Source organism: Panonychus citri, unplaced genomic scaffold (genome assembly GCF_014898815.1).
Source record: "Panonychus citri isolate SS breed McGregor unplaced genomic scaffold, ASM1489881v1 Contig00001, whole genome shotgun sequence".
NCBI lineage: Eukaryota > Metazoa > Arthropoda > Arachnida > Trombidiformes > Tetranychidae > Panonychus > Panonychus citri.
In genome coordinates, this window is record NW_026515406.1 from 1,306,655 (window position 1) to 1,327,056 (window position 20,402).

At 32.1% G+C, this 20,402-nt stretch overlaps 7 protein-coding genes across 9 annotated transcripts; 3 read left to right on the forward strand and 4 right to left on the reverse strand.

The window, feature by feature from the left end:
• The first annotated feature begins 106 nt into the window (after nucleotides 1-106).
• On the forward strand, nucleotides 107-4,668 carry LOC128385836 (uncharacterized). 2 transcript variants are annotated; one of them, XM_053344767.1, is made up of 4 exons: nucleotides 107-828; nucleotides 982-1,800; nucleotides 2,198-3,317; nucleotides 3,382-4,668. In XM_053344767.1, the coding sequence occupies exons 1-4, from the start codon at nucleotides 615-617 to the stop codon at nucleotides 3,689-3,691; spliced, it is 2,463 nt and encodes an 820-aa protein (XP_053200742.1). In that variant the 5' UTR covers nucleotides 107-614; the 3' UTR covers nucleotides 3,692-4,668. The 2 variants fall into 2 exon arrangements, with proteins under 2 accessions (XP_053200742.1, XP_053200749.1); XM_053344774.1 differs by having other exon boundaries at nucleotides 982-1,764.
• Nucleotides 4,607-5,972, forward strand: LOC128385879 (ester hydrolase C11orf54-like). Its single transcript, XM_053344812.1, has 2 exons — nucleotides 4,607-4,910; nucleotides 5,168-5,972. The coding sequence occupies exons 1-2, from the start codon at nucleotides 4,616-4,618 to the stop codon at nucleotides 5,869-5,871; spliced, it is 999 nt and encodes a 332-aa protein (XP_053200787.1). The 5' UTR covers nucleotides 4,607-4,615; the 3' UTR covers nucleotides 5,872-5,972.
• On the reverse strand, nucleotides 5,946-9,783 carry LOC128385868 (carboxypeptidase E-like). Its single transcript, XM_053344803.1, has 5 exons — nucleotides 8,797-9,783; nucleotides 8,108-8,609; nucleotides 7,576-7,852; nucleotides 7,287-7,413; nucleotides 5,946-7,017 (listed from the first exon to the last, which is right to left on the reverse strand). The coding sequence occupies exons 1-5, from the start codon at nucleotides 9,161-9,163 to the stop codon at nucleotides 6,725-6,727; spliced, it is 1,566 nt and encodes a 521-aa protein (XP_053200778.1). The 5' UTR covers nucleotides 9,164-9,783; the 3' UTR covers nucleotides 5,946-6,724.
• Nucleotides 9,784-11,260: 1,477 nt separating this feature from the next.
• Nucleotides 11,261-12,212, reverse strand: LOC128386049 (prismalin-14-like). Its single transcript, XM_053345045.1, has 2 exons — nucleotides 12,053-12,212; nucleotides 11,261-11,940 (listed from the first exon to the last, which is right to left on the reverse strand). The coding sequence occupies exons 1-2, from the start codon at nucleotides 12,056-12,058 to the stop codon at nucleotides 11,671-11,673; spliced, it is 276 nt and encodes a 91-aa protein (XP_053201020.1). The 5' UTR covers nucleotides 12,059-12,212; the 3' UTR covers nucleotides 11,261-11,670.
• A 2,739-nt stretch (nucleotides 12,213-14,951) lies between these two features.
• LOC128397245 (ester hydrolase C11orf54 homolog) lies at nucleotides 14,952-15,485 on the forward strand. The gene has a single exon (XM_053357956.1). It carries the CDS (start codon nucleotides 14,952-14,954, stop codon nucleotides 15,483-15,485), a length of 534 nt encoding a protein of 177 aa, XP_053213931.1.
• Nucleotides 15,486-15,610: 125 nt separating this feature from the next.
• On the reverse strand, nucleotides 15,611-17,759 carry LOC128385895 (A-kinase anchor protein 17A-like). 2 transcript variants are annotated; one of them, XM_053344934.1, is made up of 3 exons: nucleotides 17,079-17,759; nucleotides 16,702-16,999; nucleotides 15,611-16,572 (listed from the first exon to the last, which is right to left on the reverse strand). In XM_053344934.1, exons 1-3 carry the CDS (start codon nucleotides 17,347-17,349, stop codon nucleotides 15,633-15,635), a joined length of 1,509 nt encoding a protein of 502 aa, XP_053200909.1. In that variant the 5' UTR covers nucleotides 17,350-17,759; the 3' UTR covers nucleotides 15,611-15,632. The 2 variants fall into 2 exon arrangements, with proteins under 2 accessions (XP_053200909.1, XP_053200835.1); XM_053344860.1 differs by having other exon boundaries at nucleotides 15,611-16,999.
• A 1,269-nt stretch (nucleotides 17,760-19,028) lies between these two features.
• LOC128396641 (probable transcriptional regulatory protein THEYE_A1868) lies at nucleotides 19,029-20,125 on the reverse strand. Its single transcript, XM_053357292.1, has 2 exons — nucleotides 19,600-20,125; nucleotides 19,029-19,516 (listed from the first exon to the last, which is right to left on the reverse strand). Exons 1-2 carry the CDS (start codon nucleotides 20,019-20,021, stop codon nucleotides 19,102-19,104), a joined length of 837 nt encoding a protein of 278 aa, XP_053213267.1. The 5' UTR covers nucleotides 20,022-20,125; the 3' UTR covers nucleotides 19,029-19,101.
• Between the last annotated feature and the right edge of the window lie 277 nt (nucleotides 20,126-20,402).

A 20,402-nucleotide genomic window follows, 5' to 3' on the forward strand; every position in this document is an offset into this window, starting at 1 on the left:
ACTGAATTGATTAGAAATCGACTTTTAATTCACATAAAAAGTTAGATACGAATCTTAATTGAAGAGGTTTACAACCGAAACAATTAAAATGTACTTCCTACTGATTGTTCAACCAATTAACAGAAATCTTTTCATCCAATTAGCTAATTGTAGATAACAAACAATTAAACAATCAACTCAACAATTGTATCAAGTGGTTGATTAGACGATGAGCTTAGTAATCAAACAATTGTCTTAATCAAATACAACACATGTAATGTTATTGTAAATTCTTGTAATTTGTTGATTAATAGTTTGAAAGTTAAATTGTTGGAGGAATTGAAAATCTTTCAATTAAATTAACTGATTAACTGAATTTATATTTCGCTCCTTTTGAAATTTACTCACGTGACACTTTTTGTTTTGTTTTGATTGAAACAAATTGACTCAAGGTTTTGATGTTTCACTTAACAATTAAAGGGACAATTAGATTGTTTTGATGATTGTTAATTGTGTTTCTACTATTAAAGTCTATTAGTTTGTGTAATCAATGATGATTAGGTTGTGGTTAAAAGATGAACTAGTTGTGTTAAAAAAGTTGCTTCTAATTATGTGAATGTACAAAAGTGAATACAATGTTTGCTCAACTGATCGACTTATTGACAAACCATGATTGTGTTTTATTTTCTGGATTTTACTTAATTCTAATTCTTAATTCAATCTCATTTTTCTCATTCTCAACTACACTGGTTATCTTAATTGCTGGTCTTGTCTTCTATGCTTCAAAATTAATCATCTGGATCTCAAATTTAACATCTAAACAGCCAATTGTACCATATGATTGGTTAGGTAAATTTGGTTTTCTTTTCTTGTTTTTCTTGTTTCTTTTTTCCTTAATTCAGAAAATTTTCATTATTATTGTTCACTGATTGTTCTTACCTGTTTACTAATCTTTTCTTCTTTCATATTTCCTCCTTTGTTCTCTCTTTCTCTCTATTTTAGATGAACTTGCTCACCATAAAGTAATCACCCTGGTCAATGAAAAGCTTGACCTTTCCAATATAACTCATTGTGGTCAAGAAATCTCACTGGAAAATGAAACCTTTCGGATTAGTGAAAATATATGTAAAGATTATATTGTCCCTTGGTGTACAACCATTAGTCCCGATTCAGCTTTTCCAGCTGATGCTGAACGGGCAATCTTTGAATTAATACATACTATTCTTAGGAAATTATCGTCCACCGATGTGATTGAATTTAGTAAAGATATACTTGATTGGTTCGAGCTAATTTGTTCACCTTCAAATCGAGATAAAATAAACCTTAATGATGAAGAGATGAATATTTTCCTGGAAACGTGTACAGAGAAGGTTTTGAAATCTTGTTCAGCCTCTACTCTTTCATTAACCGAGATCAAAGATAAATTATATGGCAATGAATTCAATGATCCACTAATCCTGATGATTAAAGAATTGCTTGCTAAAGCTGCTATAATACCGATTGTTGACCTAATCTCCGATCCAGAGTTTCTTACTTCATGTGTCGCCAGATTATTTGGTATTAAAATACGAGATGATGCTTTATATGAGCTCGATGGGATTCAAGATTTTCTTCAAAATAATCCAGATCCATTTCCAAATTTATTATTGAAAAATCTACCCGATGGAACTGTGAGAAGTATCAGTGTCGATGGAAACATAACCAACATATCAGAACTGAGTCAAATTAATTCCGAGGCAAATGATAAAAAATTCAAATTACACAAACGAAGTCTCTCCCAACCAGGTAACATGGGTCAACCCAAAAAACTCTCAACCGCAGGTAAATTCAATTCATCTGAATCTTAGCTAATCTTAATATTAGAAGCTCAAATTTATTTCTCATTTTCCATTTGTATATTCTCCATATGACTAACCAAAATTCACGCCCTGAGTAGTTAATCTGTTCAGATAAACTTCCTATTTCTAGAGACTCAAATTATCACTATTGATATTTTTTCCCACCCTCTCTGTTATTTGAATTACTTTTAATCCATAGTAACACCTTAATTAACTTGAAACTAACCTTGTAATCTGAATAGTTTGCGGGTTTGCCCTAAGTTACTCAGTTAATCATTGTAGTCAAGAATTGAGTGTTTGATGATTAAGGTGATATTGTGAAACAATTGAATATAGTAATTACTAATAATTTGTTAATCTTATTGTACTTTATTTTCTAGATTTAATGGCAAACAATCAACAGCGTTTAATGGATTCGTTGTCATGTGAAACGGGAATAGATTTAGACTCATTGCCCAATCCAAGTTCAAGAGTATTTCGAAATATTCGTATCAACAAATGGGAACTGGTCAAAAATTCAAGAGAAATGTATATCGTTTATATCATCAGTGTTGATGCTCTTTTCGAAGAAGTTCACCCAGAGAAAATGTTTCCTCCATCTCCGGTGGAAAATCTAACATCAGCGACAGAGGAAGAAGAAACTCGAGAAGAATGTGTCGCTTCATCGTTAATATGGAAAAATTTGACGATTAAACATCGATTTCGTGAATTTGTCGATCTACAAACTAAACTGGAAAACAATGCTCGCCTTCGAGGTACTTTAAGAGGGATGCACAAAACTGTTATCAAACCGTCCACTTTAAAAGTAACAATGGCCAATATAATGTCCTTCAACCCACTTCGTTCCAATGTGTCTAATAGATCAGTTGTTGAACATCGTCGTCGATGTTTAGAAAAATATCTTAACGAGCTTTCCAAATTCGAAAGAATCTCCAGGTCAAGAGAATTTCGCGATTTTCTAGGCTACAGAGAGGAACGTTCCAGTTTCCTTCGAAGTCCATCTCAATCAATTTTAGTTCCACTTGGAATTGATCGGGTTTATCGAAATGTTCGTGATGCAATAACCTTCCTAAAACCTTCCAATCCAACCGAGGGAACTTTTGCTCCAGGTCCATCCTTGGTAATCTCCGATTCACCGTTAACGTGCCTTAAATTGACCAAATTGTCACACACCAAACAATCAAAAATCTTAAAGACAATCAGTGAACCTCGTTTCATATCCAATTTAATTCAATCAAATGAATCCAATCGTAAAGAAATCGCTTCGGGTGAAACATCACCAGAAATTTGTTTCTTCCATCTAAGTAAACGATCTCAAGGAAGTGATCGATTTGATGGATCACCAGTTGATTCTCAACGTAAACACAAACAATCAGTGAAAATACCACTAATTGATTCGTTAATCAATATTATCCAATCAATAATTCCTGTAACATCAACATCATGGGTTTCCCTATCACTACTAACAACTAAAATTTACCTTGGTGCAACTTTAGAAAGGTAAATATGACAATTCTTAAAGTTAATGTACATTGTAATTAATTAATTTTCTCTCTAATTACAGGATAATTGGTTCGTTAATTAGTCGCATTTGTTGTACTGAAACATTTGTTTACCTTTTACACACTTTACATGAATCAATATGGGAAGATGAAGATAACGAGGATTGGATTAGATATGAAGTTCAATCAACATCCCATTTAATTTATAAATTAGTCAAAATGTTACATTGTAAACCATTAATTAATCATTTACCTTTACAATTTGTTGAAAAATCAGTCCAATCAGTTTTCAACACCTTCCAAAGTAAGGATCATAACAAAATGTTTATTATTTTAGTTCTTTCCTCTCTTCTAAAAAGATCTCAAATCTAATCAAATCACCAACAATCTAATTTAATTAACAATCATTATTTCATCAAAATGATCAAAGATTATTATCCATAGTCACCAATCGTCATCATCATTACCATAATCATCCCTAATTAATTTAAGATCTGATAAGTCATTTTAATTAATCTCTACTCGGTGAAATTGTTAACTAAATAAGTATTATGATGATTATTTTTACTAATTAACTGTAATTTAATTAATGAATGAATTCAATCAAGTATTATAAATACCGAGTATTGTAAAAAAAACAACAACAATTAACTTTCTCGATTCCAACGATCTTTTTAAATTAATATCTTTTCTCACAATTAAAATCCATTTGGATGAATGTAAATCTCTTGCCAAGATAATTGTTTGTCCTTTTAATTGTTATCATTATTTTACAGAATAACAATCAAATTAACAATTAAGAAAAAGTTATTCAAAACCAATGATGATTTTGTTGATTAATGGACTTTACGTTTTGACGGAAAGATGAACCAAGTTCACAATTAAGTTAATTGTCTGACGTAATTAATCAACTAAAACAAGATAATAACTAAATCTCTCTGGTAATTTAATTTGATTAAGAGAAAATCAGGTTTTCTTGATCATAATTTGCACACGAAAATCAATTTCTCATAAAGACCAACCTCTTTTCCCTCCGGTGGGTTGTTGTTTCCACCCTGGAGATTGTATTAACAATCAACGTTTAATCACTTCCATCAATCAACTATCCTAAAGAGAGTCTTCTTCATATTCAGTTGTTTAATTAATCTAATTTGATTGTCATTTGATGATCAGAACAGAAGTGATTAACAACAACGTTTTAATTACTTCGTGTCTCTTTTTGCTGGTTTCATTGTTTTCTCCTCGTTTTTTTGTTTACTTGTGAACTTTTTGGATTAAATTAGTTTAACAATCAACATGGAATCTAAAATGTCATCGAGTCGATCTTATCCTATGGAGACATATGATTGTGATCAATTACCTTTGAGTGAATTATCATCGACACTTGGAACTTACCTTTCCAAATATTATGGTTCTTGTGAGGTTTCGGTCGTTGATTGTCCCGATCTATCAAAGGAGCCATTTAATTTAGCGGGTTCTGGGCTTGGTGGGAAAACAGCGATCGCTGATATTGGCGGAGTTCCTTACATGATGCCGATGCCGATTGATCCAAAACCGATTTACTCTTTCGTCCACCTTGGTCAGAAAATGGGTAAGTTTCGTCAACGAAACTCAAGTGAATCGATTGACCATTGCGAAGTCATCATGAGTGTTTTTCACTTTTATCTTATCATGAGATAAATGGAATCATCTTGTAACATTTAAACACTAATCAGTTAACTTCAAGGGGGATTATCCATATGAGGAGACACTTTTATCATCCATTTAATCATTGATTATCTGTTGAAAGAACCTTGAATTCAATTGGGTAATAATGTTTTTCTCTCTTTTTTCCTCAATAATCTGTAGGCTTCGATGAGGCTCATTTAATGGGCGCTGCTTGTGTACCTTTCTTATTAACTGGAGCAATTGCTGAATTTATGCCCAATATATTATATAAAACGGATTCTAAATCGGGGCAAACTCATGTCACTCATGGTTCTTACTATTCTCAGATGATTAGTGATAATAAGTATTTAATGAGACCCTTGGCTTCCGATTGTACCAACATACTGGCCAATGTGTTCATCTCAGAAAACAAACCTTCCAAGGTGATTAAGATCGTTGCTCGTAAACGAATTGATAAACGAGGTGAAAGTTTAACTGTCGCCATTCGTGACATACTTCGGGAAGTTTATCCAGATAAATATATTTCCATGGGTGGATTGTTTTTGGTTCGTCAGGGGAAAATTTATATCCACGTTATGCCCAATGATTTCTCGAAGACTCCATGTGACACTGCTGAAAAAGCCGATGAATGGCTACACTTTTTCGAGGCTTCAGCGCCGATCGTTGGTCTAACTACTCTTCACTCAAAAGATCCTGGTTTCAATCTGAGAGATGAACACACTCATTGTATCGGTAAAGGTGAAGGTGGACATTATCATCACGATACAACACCGGACACCATTGAATATGAGGCTTACCTTAATGTCGCTCAGAAAATAGTTCGAGTTGATCAACCCTTTCATGGAAATGAACTGCTCAAAGTTAAATCAAAATCAACTCACTAAATCGTCAATTCAATAGTTTCAAGTATAATCGAGTTATTACCTTATGCAAAATTGATTTGATTGGAAAATAGAAATTAAAATTCAACAAGAAATACTTTTAATCAATTATCATCATTTCGCCAAGTGACTTGAACAATTAGATTGAGATTTCGTTTCAATTTTCTTTATACACTTCGAACACTAGAATCTCTTTGATATGGAACATCAATACGATTCGATCGTTGAATTGTTTGTTGATGATTCGAAGATTGTTGATTTGAATTCGAATTTGAATTTGAAGATGGAAAATTGTTGTAACATTGAGGGAGAAATTAGTTAGATCGTGATGATTTGTTGATCGATTGAAAGTAGGAAAATGATTAGTTACACTTTAATTTGATTGTTTGAGAAAAGAAAATTAATCTTTATATATAATAGTTTCAATATCTTCTCTGATTTTTGTTTGATTTGCTCTCGATGGGTTTACAAGTACATTTTTTTTTATAATTTCGGGAGAAAATGATATATAAATTAATAGCAATTGAAAAAGAAAATAATAATCATAAAATTTAACAAACAATTAGGAAGGAATTTGATTTGAAAACATTTGTTATTTGCGAACAATTAATAAATTAATTCTTTGGATTGATGAGTTACTTTCTCTTGTAAGTAAATTGTATTTGAAGGTTTGGATAAAATAAATAACGGTAATAATGATGAATGGTAAATTTGATTGACTGATTTGATTGTTTTCATGATAATAATAAGATCAAATTGATGAAGTTTCTTGTGAAGATGACACAGATCAATTAAATTGTTCTTAATAATAATAATCTCTTTGGTTTCACGATTTAAACGTGTTCAAGTTAATTGATTAAGGTAAAACTGAATCAATATCCATTTCCTGAGGAATCAAAGATTCACCATTGGCTTGAAGATAAGTTAAATATTTCATCATTTGTGGATCATTACGATAATTTCCCATGGACATTAATGGATGAATAGATTCATCTGAACTCGGTGTTAATAGAAAATCAACTCTATGGGTTTCTTTATGTGGCTCATTGACAACTTTAATTAATTTGGTTGATGGTTCATAAGAATCCTTGACAACGGTAACTTCATATTGTCCAGGAGTTAATAGTCTCCAATATTCCCCATCAGCAACTAAATTAGGAAGAAAAAGTTTGTAACAATTGGATCAATAAACAATTAGGATAAGTATCGAATTGAATCAAAATTAGAGATTCTATTATAACTGTTATATTAGAAGGAAAAATGTTATGAAATTAAGAGAAAATAATCATCAATGTTATAGAATATCAGATGAATTTGATGATGATTGTCATGTTAGAAATTTCAACAGAGATTAAAATAGGAAAATGTAATAGGAGAATCAACTAAACAATCTTTTCATTTTTAATCAATCAATTTACCTGAAACAACATCATGGTCAATCTCTTGATTCCTTCCGGAAGTTACATTTTTCACCTTGATATGAGCTCCTTGAATAACTTGACCAGTTCTTTCATCTTTGACAATTCCTTTGATTCCAATATGAGACTAATAAAGTAAACATATTGACGACAAAGTTTTGAGAAGAAAAAAAAATCAGAATCAGATTATAACTCAGATTAACATGGAATTAAAAAGAAATCGTCAAAAGAAACAAAAATGATCATTCAGGTAAGAATAATATTGAAAATTCTGTTCGCTTTTTCTTACCTGCCAAATGTACTCAAGAAGAGCATCCTTGTTATTTTCCCATTCCTGTGGTAATTTATCAGCTGATGGATACTTTTCACAACCTAATTCCAATGTAATCTCATAATCATTTGATCCAAGATAATTAAAATCTTGCATTCCACCGGAAACACTATACCAAGCAGCTCCATTGGTGATTCCACCTTGTTTACCGAAATCTTCCTCATCAGGTTCACATTTTGCTCTATTGGGAAGAGCCATTAATTTGTGACTTCGAGCATATGTTTGAGCCAAATGTCTAAATTGTCGACAAAATTGAACAATTTGATCAACAAGAGAAAAATTAATCAATTAATTAACTTTCAATTTGGAAAAACAAGTTAACCCTTTTGGTTTCATTCTAAATTATTAAGATAATCTCTTTCTACTCGAATCCAAATGGATTCGCTTAATTTTCCTTTGATTCATTTTTAATTATCGATAATTTAATTACTTATGTAATTCTTATTGATTATTTGATTAGTTTGTTTTTTCTTCTCCTTTTTTAAATTACCTGAAGGTATCGTCGTCGGGTGAAGGTGCGTATCTACGGGCACTTCCGTCGGGAGTTTCATCGTAAGGATAATTGGCAACCAGAGATCCACCATGAAGATTAGCTGATAAGACAAAGGGATTGGTTAAGATCCATTCAATTGTTGCCTTTGTTTCTGGTTGCATTTTGTGATCAATTGATTTCTCGTTGAAAAGATGATCGGTTTTATCACCTGATCTGTAGGCAACACTATCAAGATCAGGGAAATCACGATTAAGGTCAACACCATTGGCATTTGATCTTCCATACAGCCAATCCTGACCAGGACCATTTTCGGTGGCATCATCCCAACCATCAGGATTCATGGAGGGTAAGATGTGAATTCGAGTGTGATTAAGTAGATAAGCAATACTATCATTCTTGTAATATTGTTCACACAAATGATCGGCCAATTTAAGTAACAATTCTCGACCCAATACCTCATTTCCGTGCATATTGGCCACCAATTTAAATTCAGGTTCCACTAATTTAGGAAAAGATACAAATTAACAAAGTAAGTTACCATTTGTTTGATTTTCGCTTCGATTGGTCTCGAATGGAACAATTAATTTGGCTTATTCCTTTTCTCTTAACGATTTTTATTTATATATAATTTAGGAATTCAAAAAGTGTTATTGTTCAAAGACTTGTTAATCTATTCTGATACTCACAGAATTCATGGGTTCCTGGAGCATCGGATAATTCAATGACGGTTAAAGGCCAACCTCGGACACTTCGATAATTAAGTTCATACAATTTGGTAATATCAGGACATCGTTTATTTATATCTTGAAGAACTAGATTAAGCTCTTGATTATTGTGATGTTTAAAGGTAAATGGTTGAGGTTTACGATTTTTTAACTCTTCAACCTGAGCATCGACTGGCAAAGGTTTAACAATCGAGGATGATTGTTGTTGTTGATTGTCTTTAGATGATAATAATTCTGATGATGATTGTTCACCGAGATTAGGAAAAGCATGACAACAATTGATAACCAAAAAGATCACAGTTAATGAACATGATGTCCAATGGATCATAATTGGAGAGTAATTAAATCTTACAAATGAATTGATTCACTAAAATTAAACAGACAAATAAATGGTTATATAAAAAACCCTTTGATTTGTTTTAATCAGTTACACAGAAAATTAACAATTACTAAATCAACAATTGAAGATATAAGCTGATTACTTAAGGATTAGATGTCAATGGCTGATGATTATGATTAGGGTTTCAAAAGACAATCAGAAGAAATAATCAACCAATATGGCGTCAATAATGTTTTCAAATGATTCGAATGTGATAAACACGAAGATTAAATTGTAATGGTAACAATTAAATGATAAATTGTTCGAGTATCAAATGAAGAGACTAACAAACGGAATCGGTATCGGTAAAAATGGTGACTTATTGTTGATGATTTTTTTTCTCTGTTCTTAGTTGTTGTTGATTTGATTTTCTTTATTATTACTATGAAAATATTCAAATAATCAGTAACAATTTTTCAGAAGAAATTGATTCAATAACTTGGTTACTAATTTAATTTAAACAAATTCACTAAAATATGTCACCAATTTAAAAATTAAATCGTCAAACTGATTAATATTTTTTCTTTCATTGATTTTTATCTTTTACAGAAGAAAACCAATAATAACATCCAAGGAATTAAGGTAAAGAACTGAGAAGCAGAAAAAGGTTACTAAGGTGATTTTATCGATCGAATTTACAAATTTCTTCTATTACTATTATTCTATTATTTCTCTGTTAATCAACGTCAACCAAGAATCTCAACAACTGCGCAATTAGAACTGTTCACTGTTCGAGTTTACTATCATCTCAATATCTATTTTATCCTCCCAGTCTAAAAATTATCCTCCAATGTTATTGTTTGAGTTTGACGTCAACGAGAAAATTGTGTTAACATGATAATAGTGATGGTGATGGTGATGATGATGATGATGATGAGTGGTGATTGTGTGAGTATATGAGTAAAGGAATGAAATTTATCAATGAATACTCAGTAAATATCTGAGAACTGTCAAGAGATATGAAGCATTTCATAATATCATGATGATTTAAAGCTTATGAGAAGGAAAAAGAAAAACTTTTTGCTTATTAATGGAGGCGTAGAAATTGAATTAATGTTTGCCCAATCAACTGTTGCTTAAGATTTAAAGATCAATTAGTGATTAATTAACTCATCATCACCATGTAAGTAGCGACTTTTTTTTAAATAATATTTCCATTAACAAAAAGATAACATTAGATTGAGAAGATGAAAGAAAATCCTTGATCACAATGATTAGTGATTCTTTTCTGTTTATCTCTAAATCATTTTGAAGGTTTTTCTCTTTTTTTTCATTGATTATGAAATCTAATTAATTAGTCTGATGATAATCTTTGATCATTTGGATGAAATTACGATTGTTAATTGAATTGGATTGCTGGTGATTTGATTAGATTTGGGATCTTAGAGGAAAACTGAAATAATAAACTTTTCGTTATGGTTTTTACTTTATGAAGGTGTTGAAAACTGATTGGACTGATTGTTCAGTAAATTGTAAAGGTAAATTAAGATTCATTAATGATTTACAATGTAACATATTGACTAATTTATGTAAATCAAATGAGATGTTGATTGATCAGGACAATCAACAATTGAAATCTCACAATATTTGGAAAGGTAAGTTTCAAGTGTTGATTACTTTTTCCTTTTATTGACCAACAATTAAGAGGCACTCACATGATGATGACAACAATTTAAACAAATTAATGATTTAAAAAAACATTAACTAGTTTTGACTTTAATGTTGTCACGGTTAAGATTAATGTTGATGATTTAAAGGAATTAAATTGTCATTAGTTTGATGAAAGGATTAAATAATGAAGTAAATTGTGTAAATCATTAACAACTAATTAATTTACTAATGATGTCCATCGATTAACACTTAAGTATCAACCGTAGTGGTTAATTGATTGTCACGGGAAGATTTAAAATTGTGAAAGGGAAAAAAACTATCAACTAATAACAGAGGAAAAGTTAATTGTTGAACTTTGAGAGTTTCGATTAACAATTAGGACCCAATGAGAGAGAGAGAAAGAGATAAATTGTAATAATCAAAGAGATTTGTTGATTCGTGTGAACAATTGTTTTTTATTGTGAATGATCAAACTGTTAGAACGACATTACAAATCGAAAGTGATGTTAATTTTTCGAGTGAGTAACAATTAAGATGTAGTTCTGCCAAAATAATGTCAACACTTTGAACTACCAAGTGTATGTGTGTGTATGTGATTGTTTGTAGGTTTTTAGAGAAAGAATTAAAAAAAAACTGTCTGACGAGAAATTGTACAATTTAAGCTAAATTAGTAAATTGTTTGTTGAAAAAAATATCAGAGTGTTTGTTGCGAGTGTGTGTGTTTGAGAGATCGAGAGGGAAATTAATGTAGATCACTTTTTGTGGTCACAAAAATATTCCCCAAAGAGTATCAGGCCAGAGTGGGAACAAAGAGGGTGGTCATTGTTGAGGGATCGACGAGGTGTTTACTTTTTGTAGTAAGCGGCGGTGTATGGGGCGTAAGCGTATGGAGCGTAGTTGTAACCGTAAGCGGGTGAACCGTAGTAGCTGTTGTATCCCCATGGAGCGTAGTTACCATAGTAGCTTCCGTAGTTTCCGTAGTAAGTTGATGGGGCATAAGTGGCTGGGGCATAAGCGTAACTAGCGTATGGGGCAGTAGCGTATGTGTAGGCTGGGCTGTAGACGGCACCGGCGAAAGCACAGGCGAAGAGGGCGAAAAGGATAACCATTTTTGACTGGAGAGCACAAGGAAGAGAAAGAAGAAAAAAGTTATCATCAAATATCAAATCGTTGGAAAATTTCATAATAATAATAATAATAATGTTCGTTAGAGAATAGTGAACTTACCATCATCTTGAGTTTTGAGGTGTTTTGTTTGTTCGGGTTGAACGAAAAGAGAATTGAAAAGTTTGAGATTGGCTGGAATGAGCTGGGATCGTTTAACGATTGAGCGACTGTTGATGATCTGAAACTCTGTTTGGTTCACCTTTTTATATAATTCTGAACTCTCAGAGAGAGTCAACGGAGAGAGATGATAAGTGAGCCGATTGAGTTGAGGGAGAATGTGAGAGAAAGAAAATTGATCCAGTGGAAGGTCTTTTCTCCATGGAACAGTAAACGCCCTTCTCCTTTTTTTTTTCCACCTTCGGCCACTAATTCATCTCATTTTTCTTCATTCTCAGAACATAAACTCGACCTTCTCTTACTCTCTCACATGAATCTCTTTATCATTTTGTAATAATCGTTATCGTCATCGGCATCTTCGCCCTGAAGACAGGTAAATACACAGAAAGAAAGAAGAAATTAATTTCCATGTTTCTCTTTCTTCCTTCAGTCTCCACCTCAGGTCCCTGTGATTCTGAATCTTTCGCTGCCGATTATCTACCATGCTATTTATCTTTCTTTTTCATCTTTCTTTTCTCAATAATACAACATGACGACGGGTATTATACTGGATAATCAAGTTCTAGGAGAAAAATTATCAGAACAAAGAAAGATAATAAACCAGAATCAGAACAGGGGAGAGATAAAAGTGAAAGTGAAAAACATAATCCTTACAAAAGTGTTCGTGCTAAGAATTTGTATCTAGGTCTATGTAAGATGATTTAATGATGATGATGATGATGATCAGTGGGCCCCATTTTTACATTAAGCCGTGGGAAATTAGCCTCGGGCTATTTGATAAATACTACACATTGTATATACTTGAGTGTTCATCTCAATCATGATTATTATCATTTGGTATCATCAGAACTCCAGAATCACCACTGGTTTCAAAGTCATCACCACACCCAATCATCTAAGATGATAATGATGATAAGGAATGAGAGAGAAAGATGATTCTAGATTATGTTATGGTCCAGTTTTTAATTTCATTCTGAATAAAAAACAAAAAAAATAAACAAAGATGAGAGAGAGAGAGAGAGAGAGAGAGAGAGAGAGATTGAGAGAGACTTTTTCCAAGTTAGAAAGTTGATTAAATTGGTTGACTGGTTATTCAAGTTTACTCTAATTAAATGTTTATCAATTTGATTATCAAAATTAGTTAACCTGGAGCTTTTTGATAGATGTCATTGGAAATCAATGTTTTCTTTTAGAAAGTAAAAGATTAAAGTTCAAATGAACTAAGTGCTTACAATTTTATGGAGAAAAAATCAAATTACATTTGGTAATTTAATCCTTTTATTACAACTGATTGATTAGTTCATTAAAATCCTGTAGAATCATGTTGATTCAATCAATTAATCACCGCAATTAAATCAAAGAGAATTTTATATTGACCAAAAACTTAGAAAAACAAATAATTTCAATTGATTTCTTTTCGCAATTTTATGAAATTGAAGAATCAATATAACTCCAATTAGTCGAATCTAATTAAATCTCCAATTCACTTGGCCGATTAATGAGGAAATCAGAGAAAATGATTGATCGAATTCAGGAAATAGACTTGAGTCGACTTGGGACTAATGAGAGAGAAATAATCAACTATCGATGGTCTTTTTGTCGATTCGTCTACTGTTAAATCAACTACGATCAGTCCAGTGGATGAATCAGTGATTTGTTTCCCTGCGACAGTTAACTCGCCTGTTGAATTATCCATAGTCACCAATCATCATCCTCATTAAAACAATTTAAGATCTGACAAGTCATTTTAATTAATCTCTACTCGGTGAACTGTTAACTAAATAGGTGTATTACTATTATCGTGATGATTGTTTTACTAATTCAAATTAACTCTAATTTAACTAGGTCGACTTCAAGGCCTATTTCAGTAGCAGCGACGTCTGAGCGCGTGTCGAGTGCGATTTTCAGCAAGAAAAGAGATTTAATTTTTGTTTCTTTCTATTTATTGAAGAAAGGACAATTAGATTAAATTATTCTCATTAAACACGTACAGAAAAAAAAACACGAGTAATATTTTCAATAAACTTTTTATTATTATTATTTTACAGAATAACAATCATATTAACAATTTAGAAAAAGTTATCAAAAACTACTGATGATTTTGTTGATTGACGGACTTGTACCTTATGTTGGAAGATGAACCAAGTCACAATTAAGTTAATTGTCTGACGTCATTAATCAGCTAAAACAATATAATTAAATCTCTTTTTAAATGCAATTTGATTGAGAGAAAATCAGGTTTTCTTAATTATAATCATGATCCATTTATGCCCTTGACTCCGATTTTCGATTGAATTTTCACAATTACAGAACCGTCAATTTGATGAAGTTTTGTTTAATTCTTTACTCTTTAGGATTTGTACTTTTCGATGGAAATTTGGAGTTGATTTTGTGGACAAACTATTAGGTTGTCCCGTGCAAACGTGTGGACGTTTGTATTTGAATAATTCGCACAAAACTCATTCAATATTATAGCCAGAGAAAGTTTAATAACATCAATCGATCGTTAATTTTATTTAATTTCATTATTTGTACTATGTTAATCTCTGCTCTTTGTGCCATAGCGACCAGAAATAGACCTTTAAAAGTGGCCTGTTCGATTATTACTGCAAACGGTAAACACATTGTATGTAAGAAATTCGAATGATCTAATACAATAAATCGAAATAAAAATTCACCTATTGAACTGCGTTTTTGAGATATTTGCACAAAACTAGCGATGGAACGGGAAAAGGTCATTATGCTTTGGAGCTCCGGTCAAAATAACTTTCGTTTTTACATGCTTTTGCATTTCGAAAAATCGTTAAAAAGAAGGTCATTTTGATAAATATTTCGACTAGAAATGTATTGTATAAGCTTCCGATTGTACCAATTGTCTGGCCAATGTGTTCATCTCAGCAAACAAACCTCCAAGGTGATTAAGATCGTTGCTCGTAAACGAATTGATAAACGAGGTGAAAGTTTAACTGTCGCCATTCGTGACATACTTCGGGAAGTTTATCCAGATAAATATATTTCCATGGGTGGATTGTTTTTGGTTCGTCAGGGGAAAATTTATATCCACGTTATGCCCAATGATTTCTCGAAGACTCCATGTGACACCGCTGAAAAAGCCGATGAATGGCTACACTTTTTCGAGGCTTCAGCGCCGATCGTTGGTCTAACTACTCTTCACTCAAAAGATCCTGGTTTCAATCTGAGAGATGAACACACTCATTGTATCGGTAAAGGTGAAGGTGGACATTATCATCACGATACAACACCGGACACCATTGAATATGAGGCTTACCTTAATGTCGCTCAGAAAATAGTTCGAGTTGATCAACCCTTTCATGGAAATGAACTGCTCAAAGTTAAATCACAATCAGCTCATTAAATTGTCGGTCCGATAGATTCAAGTATAAACATATTACCTAATTCAAAATAATCAGATTACTCCAACATTAATAATATCATTGTGTTGTCTTTTTGATTTGATTTGATCGGAAAATAGAAACACAATTTTAACAAGAAATACTTTTAATCAATTATCATCATTTCGCCAAGTGACTTGAACAAGTAGATTGCGATTTCGTTTCAATTTTCTTTGTACACTTCGAACACTAGAATCTCTTTGATAAGGAACATCAAGACGAGTCGATCGGGTAATTGTTTGTTGATGATTAGAAGATTGTTGATTTGAATTCTGTGAATGAGAATGAGATCGGTGATGGTAAGATGATTGTGATGGAAAATTGTTGTTACTATTATTGTTTCCGTGATGATTATTGTATCTATTGTTATAAGTGTAGTTGTTGTGGTTCTGATTATGGTTATTACTATGATGATGGTGATGATGATATCGTCTATTGTCCTGGTCGAATCTCTGATTGTTTCGATCACTTTCTTCTCGATATAATGGAACAGCGATACTTTTCAAGTTGTGTCGATTATTGTTCGATTCCTTTGGACATGTCAATTCTTTGGACAGAGACACAGCGATACTTTTCAAACCTTGTCCACTGGACGATGAATGTTTCCTCTTCATCTCATAACGTTTCTCCTCAGCTAATTTTTCTCTCGCTTTTTCTTCATCTTCTAAAATTTTTCTTACTAATCTTTCGGCTTCTCTTTTCGCTTCTTCGGCTTCTTTTTTGGCTTTTACTTGTTTCTCCACCTCGACCAATAACAATTTGAACAGTTTCTCTGCTCGATTTTTACGATCTTTCAATAGGCTGAACCTTTCTTCATATCGAAGTTTCTCTTTTTTGGCATGTTCCTTAAAATCTTTCAATTCTTTCACATCTTTCAGGCCATAGCGTCGAAGTAGCGTTCTCTTTTTAATCGACTTGTCACTTAAATGTTTGGTTTTGTCAAAATCAACAATAAACTCATATTCTAAATATTTATCGATTTGATCCAACTTTTTGACCAGTTTCTTTGCCATCAGTCCGTCCATTGCTTTCACGAAGCCAATATAATCCCTGTACATGATGAAGGCATCAAAGGTTAGAATCTCATGAAAATTGAACCTCTTAAAACCAGAATCAGAATCTTTTTTATTCTGATCATCGCCAGTTGATTCAGTTGAGTCTAAACAAGGAATATGATACCGTCTTATATCACCGAAAACTTGAAAAACGTCTAATAAAATTTGAGGCTTTGGTTTATCACCACCGAACCATTTGAGAGGAAGATTCTTCAAGTGAATGGTATCAGCTCTTAGACCTGGTTTAGTTTCATCCATACTTGAATCATCACGAAAAAAGGTTTCCCACTCGTGGCGACTTGATTTTAATTTAACCTTAGCTGCTTTCACTTTAATTAGTTCAGTAAAACCATTTAATTTTAACGTGGTTCGATCAAGTTTAGCAACAACCGTTTCCATGATTGACTTAGATTCCAGTTCAGCTTATGGAGAAGAAGAGAAAAAAAAGAAGAAAATTATCAATTCAATTAGAACAAAGTGAATATAATTTATTCAAGTTACCTTCAAATCTGATGAGTTCCAATGTTGATTTGAGCACCTTAAGATTCTTGAATGAATAAGGTTTGATCCGTTTTTTCAACTTCTCGGCGACAGCAAGAGTACCAATACATTGTCCAGTTTGTTTAGTACATGGTAAAGCAACAGAAACATTTATTTTCGAAATTGGTTTCAACCATAAACCAATGGAAGTGTTAAGCTCAATAAGATCTTCGGTTTTACGACAAATATCTGGTTCTCCATGTTTTGATTTAGAATTTTCAGTTGTTGACATCGCGACACAAAGGAAATAAACATAAGAGTTGTAACAAATGAAACAGAGACAACCCAACAATTGAAAGTTAATCACAGGAAGAAAATGGACAATGAAATGAGATTAGATTATGTGAAAAATAGAAAAACAATTGAATCAAATGGTATTATTGTTGGAAAGGAAAAAAATAAAATCAAATCAAGCAAAAGAAGAAGAGAAAACAAAAGAAAAGAAAGAAAAATAAATTAAAAATATCATTAGTATGTAGAAAAGATTCTCAGTGAATGTTCCGGTCAATTGGTGGAATAGATAATGACAATTGACATTAATGGTAGAAAATTAAATCACAATTAAATTAAGAATATTAAGTTAATCAAATGTTGAGAAACAAAATTCTCAGATGAATTTGTTTTTCTCTCAATCAAAACAAACCATTTAGATTCGAATCCAAGACTCAATCGACTAATATCTTTTTCTTTTCCAGCAAATTCGATTGAGTAAAAGATAATCGATCCGATACTTACATGTGCTCAAAGTTACCGATTGAATTACAATCAAGAGCAGAGTAATTAAACATTTGATTCGGGTTCGAATAATATAATTTGACAATTTTTTCGGTTAAATTAAAAAATTTAAGTTGACAAACAATTGAATATGATTAATACAAACAATAGAGAAAGTTTTTAACACTTGAATGATGAAAGTTTAACTTAGCAATTAGTTAATCATGGATAACGAAAATCAAGTTTTAGTTTTTGATTTAGCTTAACTTTTGGTTAATTGTTAAATTGTTGTAGGAATTTTTTATTAGTGAAATTGATTGTTTAGGTTATTATGATAAATTTGAGACACTTTTTATCAAAATCAGATGAGAAATAAAAAAGATTTGCCTAATTCAATTTAACATGGGACTCTATGGACAATGACGGGTTTTGGCCTGGTACTAAGAAACCATTCAGTGTTGTGAACAATTAAATTGATTGTCATCCGTTTGGTTTTTAATAAGAAGTTATAATTTTTCAAAAAATAATCATCATATGAACAATTTATTCATTTATTTACCTAACAAAGTTAATTTTCGTGAAATTGTTATTTGAATAGGAAATCAAGATATAATCAACTGACAATCAATTGATTGTTGTCTTTTGTATATTAAATTGGATAAGTTAATTTTGAGAAAAATCAATTTGTATTTATCATCATTTGTCTCTTCCAATGAAAAAGTTATCACATCTATTTAGAAATGATAATTAATCAGTTTGATTGTTGTGAATACTTTTTTTTTGTAATCGTAAAGCACAACAACGATCCCCAAAGGTTCAAACGGTTCACCCGTTACCAGGTCATCACAAGTAACGGGAAAGTAAGTCCATAGGAAATCGTTACTGTGATTGTCGTAACGATTTAAATAATCACCGTTATTCAAGTTTCTTTTACCAGAGGATCGAACACAATTTATAACTTAACTTTCCCTTAGGCGATTCGTTAACGATGACCACCACCTCCATTAGCCCTTTCCTCGTTCCCCTCCCAATTTTAATTGCAGCATTTACATTGGATAAATTTCCCGCGAAAAACTTTAATTAATTACATTGTACATGAGAAAAAAAATCAGTAATTTGATTACAATTAAATATCATTAACATTATGTTGTAACCATTACTATTTCAAATTAATTTGATTCAAATGAAATACACAAATTATTGTAATAGTAATGAGATAATAAGTTTAATTATATTGTTTCAATTGATTAATTTATTACATTGTAATCGACTATTTTATATTAACAAAAACCTTTGTAACTTCAGGTAATTCATCAATTGCATCAACTAATTCAGATAATTTTTCTATGTCTTGATCACTTATTTCAACATAAAGATGGGGAAAATATTCAAGTCGGAAGTCACCGATCACCACGTCAGGTCGATTTTTTTCAATATAACCTTTGACAGAGAAAAGATCTTCTTTGGACATCAATAAATCCCATGAAGTTTCCGAGGTTTCCTTTGATTTTGATTCTTCATCATCTTCAATCGACCGAACTTCTTCAGCACCCGCTTCGATTCCGACCTCTTCCGCCTTGTCAAAATCAATCGGATTACCATCCTTGTCAATTCTATTTATTCTAACGACACCTTTTTGAGTGAAAAGCTTAAGCAATGCTCCTTCACGAGCCCAATTATAATGTCTATTGAAACAAAAAGAACAGAAAGAGATTGAGAAGAAAAAGAATTAGGATAAACAAACTACAATTGAAAGTCCCCTTCTTACCCTTTAAATGGCCTTAATAGTCCTTTTAACGCAGTTCTGGAAGTTCCAATATTATCAGATTCTCCTTCGACCAGAATAAAACTACCACCGGGTCCAACTATTTCAAATATGAAAGGTTTGGTTTTCTTTTCTGTTGCTTTTTTCAGAGTTCTTTCTATGGTCGCAGCGGGAACCTCCGCTTTCCTGGCATCTGCCAAAGCATCGGCTAATTTATCATTAAGTTTAGGGTCAACAACACCTCCTGAACAAGTAATCGCATGTTTAATTGCCCACAAATGACGATTAATCAACTGCCCTTTGGCAACATCTTTCGCTGTTTTCGTATGTTTAATATTTGACCATTTGTTATGACCTGCAAATCTCAAACTGGACACATTAATCACTCGAGGTAAAAGACGACAATTAAACACTAAACCAAACATAACAATTGAATAACTATTAAATTAATTTAAAAAAAAAAGTCATAAGAAATAAAATAAAAACAAAACAATTAAATGTTATCAAAAAAAAAGTAAACCAAAAAAGTAACTCAATCAACCAAAAGAGGGAGCCAAAAATGAACTCAACTCATGTGTTCAGAAAGAAAGAGCAAAAGAAAGAGACGAAATTGCGACACAGTTCGAAGACAGAGGTTTTAGTAGCGTCATCTGGTGAGTTTATTCAACACTAGGTAACCATTGGCAACAAAAGTATTAACCGAATTGATGAATAATCGAGATTCGCCCGAAAAAAGAAGCGGATTTTTACCCGAGCTCCGGATCATATGTGTTGGTTGAATACCGAAAGTGATTCATTCGGCTTGG

Excerpts from the sequence above, each read along its gene's own strand:
- LOC128385836 (XM_053344767.1), top strand. The coding sequence starts at position 615 with ATGTTTGCTCAACTGATCGACTTATTGACAAACCATGATTGTGTTTTA. Across the intron at positions 829-981 it reads TGTACCATATGATTGGTTAG|ATGAACTTGCTCACCATAAA; the intron begins GTAAATTTGGTT and ends TCTCTATTTTAG. Across the intron at positions 3,318-3,381 it reads CTTGGTGCAACTTTAGAAAG|GATAATTGGTTCGTTAATTA; the intron begins GTAAATATGACA and ends CTCTAATTACAG.
- LOC128385879 (XM_053344812.1), top strand. The coding sequence starts at position 4,616 with ATGGAATCTAAAATGTCATCGAGTCGATCTTATCCTATGGAGACATAT. Across the intron at positions 4,911-5,167 it reads CCACCTTGGTCAGAAAATGG|GCTTCGATGAGGCTCATTTA; the intron begins GTAAGTTTCGTC and ends AATAATCTGTAG.
- LOC128385868 (XM_053344803.1), bottom strand. The coding sequence starts at position 9,163 with ATGATCCATTGGACATCATGTTCATTAACTGTGATCTTTTTGGTTATC. Across the intron at positions 8,610-8,796 it reads TCCAGGAACCCATGAATTCT|TGGAACCTGAATTTAAATTG; the intron begins GTGAGTATCAGA and ends TTCCTAAATTAG. Across the intron at positions 7,414-7,575 it reads TTCTTGAGTACATTTGGCAG|TCTCATATTGGAATCAAAGG; the intron begins GTAAGAAAAAGC and ends TTACTTTATTAG.
- LOC128397245 (XM_053357956.1), top strand. The coding sequence starts at position 14,952 with ATGTATTGTATAAGCTTCCGATTGTACCAATTGTCTGGCCAATGTGTT.
- LOC128385895 (XM_053344860.1), bottom strand. The coding sequence starts at position 17,349 with ATGTCAACAACTGAAAATTCTAAATCAAAACATGGAGAACCAGATATT. Across the intron at positions 17,000-17,078 it reads GGAACTCATCAGATTTGAAG|CTGAACTGGAATCTAAGTCA; the intron begins GTAACTTGAATA and ends CTTCTCCATAAG.
- LOC128396641 (XM_053357292.1), bottom strand. The coding sequence starts at position 20,021 with ATGTTTGGTTTAGTGTTTAATTGTCGTCTTTTACCTCGAGTGATTAAT. Across the intron at positions 19,517-19,599 it reads CTATTAAGGCCATTTAAAGG|ACATTATAATTGGGCTCGTG; the intron begins GTAAGAAGGGGA and ends TTGTTTCAATAG.